This window comes from Corvus brachyrhynchos, unplaced genomic scaffold (assembly GCF_000691975.1).
Source record: "Corvus brachyrhynchos isolate BGI_N302 unplaced genomic scaffold, ASM69197v1 scaffold245, whole genome shotgun sequence".
Classification (NCBI taxonomy): Eukaryota; Metazoa; Chordata; class Aves; order Passeriformes; family Corvidae; genus Corvus; species Corvus brachyrhynchos.
The window spans coordinates 6,635,278-6,646,174 of record NW_008238988.1 but is presented as its reverse complement, the minus strand read 5'-3'; the positions used below and the strand labels follow the sequence as shown (position 1 = coordinate 6,646,174).

The 10,897-nt window shown below is 48.3% G+C and overlaps 1 protein-coding gene across 1 annotated transcript in view; it reads right to left on the bottom strand.

Moving 5' to 3' along the window:
- MDGA2 (MAM domain containing glycosylphosphatidylinositol anchor 2) overlaps positions 1–10,897 on the bottom strand; it is a gene marked incomplete at its 5' end in the record, with an annotated part of 153,079 nt that overhangs the window by 95,697 nt on the left and 46,485 nt on the right. Inside the window, one exon of the mRNA XM_017738811.1 lies at positions 6,137–6,406. Within this exon, the coding sequence (XP_017594300.1) occupies positions 6,137–6,406 (270 nt within the window). The remainder of the gene's footprint in view (positions 1–6,136; positions 6,407–10,897) is intronic.

The window sequence follows — 10,897 nt, the reverse complement described above, 5'->3', positions numbered from 1 at the left end:
CCTGAGCCTCCTTTGCTCCAGCCTAGCCCCCTTCCCAGCTCCCTCAGCCACTCCTGGGGCTCCAGAACCTTCCCAGCTCCGTTCCCTGCCCTGGACACGCTCCAGCCCCTCCATGTCCCTCAGTGTCTCAAGGCACCAGAACTGGACACAGCCCTCAAGGTCCCTCAGCAGTTCCAGCACCGGGGACAATCAGGACAATCCCTTCCCTGCTCCTGCTCCCACACAATTCCCGATCCAATCCAGGTGCCTTTGGCCTCTTTCCCACCTGGCCACCCCTGGGCTCATGTCCAGCCACTGCCCCCAGCAACCCCTGGGAAAAATGGGGAAAAAATGTGTCCACCTGAACACAAGGAGAGGGATCCAAGGAATCCCATCTCCTGAAATCCCTTCTGATAAATCCTCCTAGCCACGTGGTGCCCAACAGGCTCCTCATGATGTCCTCCAGAGCAGCAAACTCCCTTCAAAATCAAATTCCTGCTCACAAAAAGTCTGGGAAGTCCTAATGAAAGGGCAGAAGGATCAATAAACCATCTCTGTTTTTATAGGGAAGCCTTCTATGAACTCATCCATGACCTTCCAGCCTGGGAAGAGCTCACAGATCAGAGCCTGCTCCAGCAGATAATAAAAATAAATGGATTTATTCAACTCCAAAGCTCCACTTTTTCCCACATTCATTCCCAGAGCTGTAAACTTTTAGGGAGTGCACTGGGAACTTCTGGCTGTAGGAACCCTCTGGATATGCTGCAAGATCAGTTTTGCTCCGCTAAAAACTTCTGAAATCCCATCACAGAGGGCGTTTTTCCTTGGAGGAAACGCCTGCAGGTATTTGCCAAGAGCTTTGGAATTCTCCAGCCAGGAAATAAGATGGAAAATCAGAATTATTAAGGCTGGAAAAGCCCCCAGAGATCGAGTCCAGGTGTTATCCCAGCACTGCTAAGGCCACCATGGACCCACATCCCAAAATTTATTCCATTCTCCCACTTGCTGGGAGCTTTTCCCAGGATACAGAGAGGAAAACAAGGATGGAATAAAGGTCCTTCTGCCAGTTCCATTGAAACCCCAACATTTCAGGATTTTAGAATTCCCAACCAGTCCCAAATGATTCCAGGCAGTGACCACACATGCCAGACCCACATCCTGAAATTTATTCCATTCTCCTATTTGCTGGGAGCCCTTCCCAGAATACAGACAGGAAAACAAGGATGGAAAAAACCTCCTTGTGCCAGTTCCATGGAAAACCCAACACTTCAGGATTTTAGAATTTCCAGCCATTCCCAGAAGATTCCAGGCAGTGACCACAAGTCCAGAAGTGCCATTGCTCACCCTCCTGCCAGGGGTGACCTGCTGGGTGACAACGCTCACCACTGCCACCAAACCCAAGTTCCACCTCTGGGATAAAATGCCAGAGCCTTTCCCATGCTCTGGAGCTGGGGTCCCTGCTCACATTCCAATTGTTGGAGTCTGGGGACATTCCAGAGGTGCTGATGTCCAACCAGCCTAATTTTATCCTTTACTGCCCTAAACCCCAAGGGAAATTCCTAAAAAAATCTCTGGGATAAAGAGCAGGAAAGCAGGAGGGAAGCAGGTGCAGAGAACAATATTCTAGGATTTTAATTTTATTTAAAAAGCAACAAAAGCTCATTTATTTCCCAATTGGAGCTTCCTCCTTCTATTTTTATTCCAGATTTTTTTTTAGCGGCCACTCCTACAGTTCACGCACAGTTTTTAAAGCCATAATCCAGAGGTACTTCCAGCAATCCTGGCTTTAAAAGGGATTTCCCTGGAGTGCTTTTTGTTCAGGAAGAGCTTTTGTGCTACTGTTGAGCACAGGTCATTATTTTCCATTGCAACTGACAGGGAATCCCACCCCTCAGAAAAATGAACTCCAAGGATGAGGTTTCCACTTCCCAGACTGTGAAAGTCACAGAGGCAGAGTCAAATGGAACAAAAAATGTGCTGCTGTTACAATGGGAAAGGAGGAGGGATCCCATTAAAGATGGGAATGGGAGAAGTTGCTCGGGAGGGAAAAAATGGAGCAGGATGTTCAGGAATGGGATGGCGTCCCCATTGCTGCAGGGATTTAAAGCCCTGTGGATGTGGCACTTGGGGACATGGGGCAGTGGTGGCCTGGGCAGTGCTGGGGGATGGTTGGACTCGATGGTCTTGGAGGACTTTTCCAACCTCAACAATTCCGTGATTCCATGATTTTCACGCAGGCTGAGACCATTCCCAACTCTGTCAATGCTCCCGACTTTAAGGCCTGGAAAACATTTCTGTGGCTCTCCCTGTGCCCCAATCTGATGTGCAAGTGTCCTTCAAGGATGTTATCCAGCATTTTCCTCTCTTACTGGATGGAGGAGCCACCTTGGAATCAGAATCCTGGAATAGTTGGGTTGGAAGGGACATTAAATCCCATCCAATCCCACCTCATCCATGGGCAGGGACACCTCCCACTGTGCCAGGCTGCTCCCAGCCCCAATGTCCAGCCTGGCCTTGGGCACTGCCAGGGATCCAGGGGCAGCCCCAGCTGCTCTGGCAATTCCAGCCCAGCCCCTCCCCACCCTCCCAGCCAGCAATTCCCAATTCCCAATCTCCCATCCAGCCCTGCCCTCTGGCACTGGGAAGCCATTCCCTGGCTCCTGTCCCTCCAGGCCTTGTCCCCAGTCCCTCTCCAGCTCTCCTGGAGCCCCTTTAGGCCCTGGAAGCAAATTGGAACTTTGTCAATCCTGCCCCTTCTATCCCTGATTTGAGACAAAACATTCGACTTTTCCCAGGAGAGAATCCACCAGAAATCCAATGGGAAGAATCCACCAGAGCTTCCAGTGGGAAGCCATTCCCTGTGTCCTGTCCTTCCAGCCCTTATCCCATATACTTCTCCCCTTTCAAGTCAGGTGTGGGTGGTCAGTAACTGCAAAAATAGGAAAACATCCAGAAAAAAATCATGGAGCTGCTTCATTCATGGAATGAAGCACAGACAGCAAAGGCACACTTGGACAAAGACACTGAAATTTAGAGAAATTTCAAGGGAGAAAATTTCCTCTGAGCCCTGCTGATGCTTCGAGGGAACCGAACGTTTCTTTCTGGGGCAGATTAGGGGATTATGTCTAATCCTGGGATTCGGGGTGCACTTGACACAAGATGTGAACTCCATTTACCAAATGCTTCTCCTGCCTGGCTTAGAAGTTTCTATTTCCAGCAAATTTTCTTTTCTCCTCAGCTGCTGTGTGAAAATCCTGACCCACAGCAGCAAAATGAGCCAAAGTGGAGAAACAAATGAGGCAAAATGCTGAGAAATGAAGACAAAGGTCATCCCAAAACTCTGCTTTTCTCTCATTGTTCCCTCCTCGACTCAGCATCACTTCCAGCAAAGATAAATCCAAGACTGGAATGAAGACTTTTTTCTTCTGAAGGAGAGCTTTTCCCATTTAACAGAAATAAGAAGGGGGAAACAATAAAACTGGGGCTGGAAAGGAGCTGAGCTTCATTTGTTTGATGGGTTCTCCTCATCGTGGTCCCTTCTCAGCATTAACAGGGCCACAGAGCAGAGAGGGAAAAGGAAATAAAAACCATCTCGTGTGTTTTAATGAGACTTTGTTCGACATCTTGCAGCTCCCAGGCATCGTCTTCTATAAATAAAAATGTGAGGGGATATTTTTATTATTATTATTATTATTTTTAAGATGCCATGACTCATGGAATTTGTGTCTGCAGGGATTTAGGGAAGTGGCTTTTCCTCCAGCCTGGCTGGTGCTGTCTGCTGGGTCAATCAAAACATTGAAGTTTCTTTTCACACCCGGGTTTTCCTCTCCTTTTCCTTATTCCAAGCTGTTTTCCACTCCCACCTTCCCTTCCCAACCTCATCCCCATGTAAATCCCAGCAAACCGACATTCCCGAGCCAAGGAATGACAACAAAACCTCAGAGCCAAATGTCAGAAATTCAAATTCAAACACAATATTCCAAATAAATCCATGCCCGGCTCCTGATCCACTCCTGCAGACCCAGGATGATCCAATGCTCCCTCCCCGACCCCCAGGACAGAAATAGCTTCTAATTCCTCATCCTGCTGGAGAGCAGGAGATGTTGGGGAATGAGAAGTGAGCAGGGGTTGTGGCTCTCATGAAATATTCACACACTGGCTCTTTATCCATCAGTTTTTCCCAAGGCTGATTAATCCCAGGTTATTCTTTCCTGTTCCTATAGCTTGGAGTTTGTGTTTCACTGCCATTCCCAGATTAAATTTTGGAAAATGAGGTTCAGATCAACTCTTTGGATCAGGTGGATTCATCCTCTCTGATCATGCCCATCAGCCAATCCAGCTCTGTATCCAGACCAACTACCCGTGTCCTTGGAGTTTTCCAGGAGGGGATAAACGAGCAGGGAGAGATTCCCTTCACTTGGGAGCAATTGCTGTCCAAGCCCTCTCCTCTTATTTTCACCTCAGACAGACACTTGTGCTGATATTTCCTGGAATTAAAGCACAGGGATCAATCTAAAGCTCCCCATAGGGAGCAAATTCCCAGCCTTAATTTCAGTAACAGCTTCAGGTGATGAGGAGGAAGGAAGAGGTGAAGGAGGCAACGACTTCTCCAGGAGCTCAGGATGCATCTGAGGCCTTTGGTGATCATTTCATGGAATTATGGAATATCCTGAGTGGGAAGGGACCCACAGGGATCATTGATCCAGCCCCTGGCCCTGCACAGACCCCCCAACAACTCCACCCTGGGCATCCCTGGCAGCGCTGTCCAAACGCTCCTGGAGCTCTGGCAGCCTCGGGGCCGTGCCCATTCCCTGGGGAGCCTGGGCAGTGCCCAGCACCCTCTGGGACAGAACCTTTCCCTGCTCTCCAGCCTGAGCCTGCCTGGCACAGCTCCAGCCGCTCCCTGGGTCCTGTCCCTGGTCACAGGGAGCAGAAATCAGAGCTGCTCCTCAGGAGGGTGTTGAAGACCACAATGAGGTCTCCCCTCAGTTTCCTCAAGGCTGAACAAACCAATTTCTCTCCACTTTGCATGGAAAAGCTGCTGCATCTCTCCAATACAGAAAGACACCAAACCACCCTTGTTCCACCTCAGGGCTTTGATCCCAGCGCAAGAGCTCTGGAAGCCTTGGAAGCCAACACTAATTCATGCCATAACTGATTAGAAATGACCAGAAATCCCGGAATTAGAGAATCACCAAAGTTGGAAGAGACCTTCAAGATTTAGTCCAACCAGGACCATTTGGAAACACAGGACACCACCACTGCTGAACGTTGAACATTGAACATTGACCGTTGAACGTTGAACATGGAACGTTGAACATTGAATGCTGAATGTTCAACGTTAAACAGTGAACATTGAAAGTTGAACATGGAACGTTGAACATTGAATGCTGAATGTTCAATGTTAAACATTGAACGTTGACCGTTGAATGTTGAACCTTGAACAGTGAACGTTTGACCATTGAATGTTGAACACTGAATGGTGAACATTGAACGTTGACCGTTGAATGTTGAACGTTGAACATGGAACGTTTGACCATTGAATGGTGAACACTGAATGGTGAACGTTGAACATTGAACATTGACCGTTGAATGTTGAACGTTGAACAGTGAACATTGACTGATGAATGTTGAACATTGAACATTGAATGTTGAACAGTGAACCTTGAACATTGAACATTGACCAATGAATGTTGAACACTGAACATTGACGGATGAATGTTGAATGTTGAACATTGAACATTGACCATTGAATGTTGAACATTGAACATTGACCGATGAATGTTGAATGTTGAACATTGAACATTGACCATTGAATGTTGAACATTGAACGTTGAATGTTGAACGTTGAACAGTGAACGGTGAACATTGAACAGTGAGCATTGACCGATGAATGTTGAACGTTGAACATTGAACGTTGACCACTGAATGTTGAACATTGAATGGTGAACGTTGAACATTGAATGTTGAACAGTGAAACTTGAACATTGAACATTGACTGATGAATGTTGAACGTTGAACATTGAAGGTTGACCATTGAATGTTGAACAGTGAACCTTGAGCATTGAACATTGAGCCTTGAATGCTGCCATCCTTCCAGACTAGGGTTACAATAATCTTCCAAAAGAAAAGCCAATGGTTTTCCAACTGAACTCACCTCTTACGATGATGTTGGTGGACTTTTTCGCGGGATTGCCGACGTTATTGTTGGCGATGCAACTGTAGGTGCCAGAATCCTCAGAGGTGATGGCGGGAATGGTCAGAGTGCCCCCGTTGAGGACCGTCTTGTCGGGCAGGACCCCCGCAGACCTCACCCACGTCAGGCTGGGCGCCGGCTCCCCCCCGGTGGTCACACATACCAAGGTGATGGCTTCTCCAGGGTTCACCACGATGGGGTCATCCACGAGGAGCTTGATGGAAGGGGATGCTGCAAAACACAACAGGAATCACAGAATCAGGGAGTGGTTGGGAAAGAAGAGATCTTAAATATCATCCAAACCCTGCCATGGGCAGGGACACCTCCCACTGTGCCAGGCTGCTCCCAGCCCCAATGTCCAGCCTGGCCTTGGGCACTGCCAGGGATCCAGGGGCAGCCCCAGCTGCTCTGGCAATTCCAGCCCAGCCCCTGCCCACCCTCCCAGCCAGCAATTCCCAATTCCCAATCTCCCATCCAGCCCTGCCCTCTGGCACTGGGAAGCCATTCCCTGTGTTCAGTCATTCACTGGTTTCTTGTCCCAGCTCTGACTGGTTGTTCCAGTAAGGCAAAGGGAAGGGGATAAAGAAAAGCAGGGAGAGTAGTAGCCAGGGATTCATAAAATCATGGAATGGTTTGGGTGGGAAGGGATCTTAAAGCCCATCCCATTACAGCCCCTTCCATGGGCAGGGACACCTGCCACTATCCCAGGCTGCTCCAAGACCCATCCAACCTGGCCTTGGGCACTGCCAGGGATCCAGGGGCAGCCCCATTCCCTGGGCATGCAGAGGCAGGTAGGGATTGATGGATTAATGGGAGCAGGGATTGATGGATGGACAGCACTGCAGCCACATTTGGGAAGGAACGTGTCACATGTGGGACAGGTGCCGGCACACTGGATTGGAAACCTTGGAAAAAGGAATGAGTAAAGAACTTCTTTGGCATGGGAAGTGTGTTCTCCTCAAGTCAGATCCTGCCCACTGATCCATCCCTCCTAATCCACCTCCTCCCCAATGAATTCCTGGGAACTTGGCTGACACCTGGGATGAATCCCTGGAGTTTGAATCAGGAGAGGCATCTTCCTTGGGACAACTCCTCTTTGCACATAGAGAGACTCAACAATCCAGGACAGAGGTGTTTTTCCCTCTCTGGGATGTACAACCTGCAGCTCACACCTAATTCCCATAATTCCCATAAAATATCCTATGAGCAGCTGTGGATCAGCCAGCAGAGGTTGATGGGAAGATGCTGCTGCTCTCGGAAAGAAGGGATTAAATTTAATTCTCTCTTTTAACCTCTCCTTTTCCATGAAATATTTCCATGTGATAGAAGAGGAGAAAATGCTCATGAGGAAAGGACAGGGCAGCAATTCATTGGAGAATATAAATAAAATAGAAATAATAGAAATAGAAATAGAAATAATAGAAATATTAGAAATATAAATATACATACAAATATAAATAATACAAATAAAAAAATAAAATATAAATAGAAGATAAATAAAATATAAATATCATAAATATAAATATAAATATAAATATAAATATAAATATAAATATTATAGTTATTAAAAATATAAATGTAAATATAAAGTCCCACTCTGAGCTGTGACATCCCGTGTCCCCTGTGGTGAGGGATCCACCCTTGCTGGATCCAGGCTTTGCTCCAAGGCATCCTTTAAACTGCATAAATGATGAGCCAATGTATAAATATCCATTGCTAGGCCAGGAAAAGCAGCAATCCCAAATAAACTCAGGCATAAAGGTGAAGGATTGACATTCTGAGCCAAGAACGCCAGCAAAGGCGGTAATAAAAAGGGAAAGGCAATAAAAATGTTACATTCCAAAATCACATCCCCATCCTTGTTATTACAGGGAGATATTCCCGGGTGCTCTGCTTTAGATGGGAATCTTATTTCAATATTAAAGGAATACAAAGCAAGCACTAGAGGCAAATACAAGAATCAGCCATAAAAGCAGAGTTTGCTTTATTTGGGCTTCACCCGAGAGGAATTTGCTTTGTCTGCCTTTGGAAGCGGGAACAAAAAAATGGGAAGAACTTCCTTTATACCTGGTCTGGCACAGGGAGAACTGGGAACATCAGAATCAGGGAATATCCTGAGCTGGAAGGGACCCACATCCAGTCCACCCCCTGGCCCTGCACAGGCACCCCAACAACCCCACCCTGGGCATCCCTGGCAGCGCTGTCCAAACGCTCCTGGAGCTCTGGCAGCCTCGGGGCTGTGTCCATTCCCTGGGGAGCCTGGGCAGTGCCCAGCACCCTCTGGAATAGTGGAACCTTTCCCTGATTTCCATTGTATCCCTCCCCTGACACAGCTCCAGCTGTTCCCTCAGTCCCATCCCTGGTCACCAGAAGGAAACTCCTTAGGAGAGCAGAGATTTACAAGCCAAGCCCTCTCTTCCAGCTCCTCCCAGTTTTGGACTCCACAAATCCTTCCCAGCATGAATTCCTGGTTCGGGTCATTTCAAACTAAAGGAATTTGGTTCATGGCTAAAAATCCACACCTCAAACCAGTCAGCTCTGCCAGTTGTGTCAGGGTCTCTGATCACATCCTCTGAGCTCTTCTTCCATCAGCTGATGGATCCCTGGTTTGGGATTCCAGGTGGGAAACTGGGAAGAGTGCCATGTTTTCTGCTTAAGGAGGCTTTTTGGGAGAAGGTGGAAAAAACAGGGATCCAGGTACAACCAGAACCTGTGGGGTCATCACCATCACCCAGCTGGCCCCTATTTCCCTCTCCCTTCCTCTTCCCTGAGTTTAATCATTTTTCCTGAACAATTCCAGCAAGGAGCTGCTCTTTGCTCTCACTTCCCATCAAATCTTGAGAGAGGGAACAAGGGAACCACGGATAACCCTTCAAAACTTGGAGCAAAAGATAAAAGCGCCGACGTCAACCCAATCTGGTGGGGCTGTTTTCCATAACGGCCTCCTAATCCTGCAGATGAAAGGGAGCCCTTTGGATCCGTCAGGAACAAAGTGGGATGGGATAAAAAGGCTGTGACACATCCCTTTCATCCCAGCACTCCAAACAGAAAGGACACGGAAATGATGGTTTGGATACAGCAGTTTCCCTTTATTTACACCCCACATTTCACTTTCAGTTCCTATTCCAAAAATCCAAACAGAAATCCCTGGATTTCTGCAGCCAGGACCCCAGAAAGCCGGATTTAATCTGAAGAATATTAAGAAATTCAGGTTGTTGAGGTTTTCAGCAAACAGAACTCAGTGGAGCAGATAAAGGGAATATTCACAATATTCCAGCAATAATGAGCCTTTACTTTGATATTGCTCTGCTAAAGGACAAAAGAATGGGGAGTTATAGCCCGGGAATCATGGAATCATAGAATGGTTTGGGTTGGAATGACCTTAAAATCAATTCCATTCTGCCTCCTGCCATGGCAGGGACACCTCCCACTGTCCCAGGCTGCTCCAAGCCCCAGCTGCTCTGGCAATTCCAGCCCAGCCCCTCCCCACCCTCCCAGCCAGCAATTCCTTCCCAATTCCCAATCTAAACCTACTCTGGGGGGGATGGGAATGAGCCTGAATAAAATTCCCAATCTAAGCCATTCCCTGGGTCCTGTCCCTCCAGCCCTTGGAAATCCTCCCTCTCCATCTTTCCTGCAGCTCCTTCAGGCCCTGCAAGGCCACAATGAGCTCACCCCAAAGCTTCTCCTCTCCAGGCTGGACAATCCCAGCTCTCCCAGTCTTTCCTCCCAGCAGAGCTGCTCCATCCCTCGGATCATCCCAGCTCCTCTGGACTCTCTCCAGCAGCTCCACATCCTGCTCTGTCCCCAGGGCTGGAGCAGCTCTGCAGGTGGGGTCTCACCTGAGCAGGGCAGAGGGGCAGAATTCCCCCTTTCCTGCTGCCCACACTGCAGGATCAGCCCAGGGCCTGGGGGGTTCAGGGATGGACACATCCAACTCTCACCCACCAACATTCCCAAGTCTTTCTTCCAGGGCTGATGTCAATCCCTTCATCCCCCAGCCTGGTCTGATCCCAGGTCCATGTGGAGTTGAGGAATACTGGATTTTATTAAGTTAAGTTCAGTCCTAGTTTGGGAATTTAAGCCTTAGAGCCAGCACAACCCCCCAACACCAAACCTCATGGAGACACGGGAGAGGCTTATGTGTGAAATCCCATAAATTCCAAGAATTCCTAATGTAACCAAACTATCCCTGCCAGAAGGAGTCAGGACTAAATGGGGTCTATTATCACCCCCAAGGCCACGTCCTGAGCAGAGGTCTGTCCTAGATGACTTCCAGGATTAATGAGGGAGCCATGGAGGCTTGGCCAGCAATGCTTCTCCAAACCACAGCCTCCACCCCAGCAGAGCCTCAGCCAGGCAACATTCCCAGTGAAAACTTTCCTTGAAATCTGCTAACAATAATAAAAACTATTATCAAACAATAGCAAGCTCTGGGAAATATTCCCAAAACTTGCACGGAACAAGCTTTCCAAACACCATATTTGGGCACCATGAGAATGCCTCCATGTTCCGAGGGTCCTGCATCTCCACTGCCCTTTGGAAGTCGGGGTTTCCAAGTGCCAATCCCACATGTCGGAGTGAGGCTTGGCTTGGCAGGGGACAAAGAGAGCAGCAGAGCGGCCGGGAGCTCCTCCCCTAGCAGAACAAGGCCCTACTGATCCGAGGGAATCCGCCCCGCTCCCATTCACGCTGCAGCTGCAGGCTTGGGAAAGGGGCTCC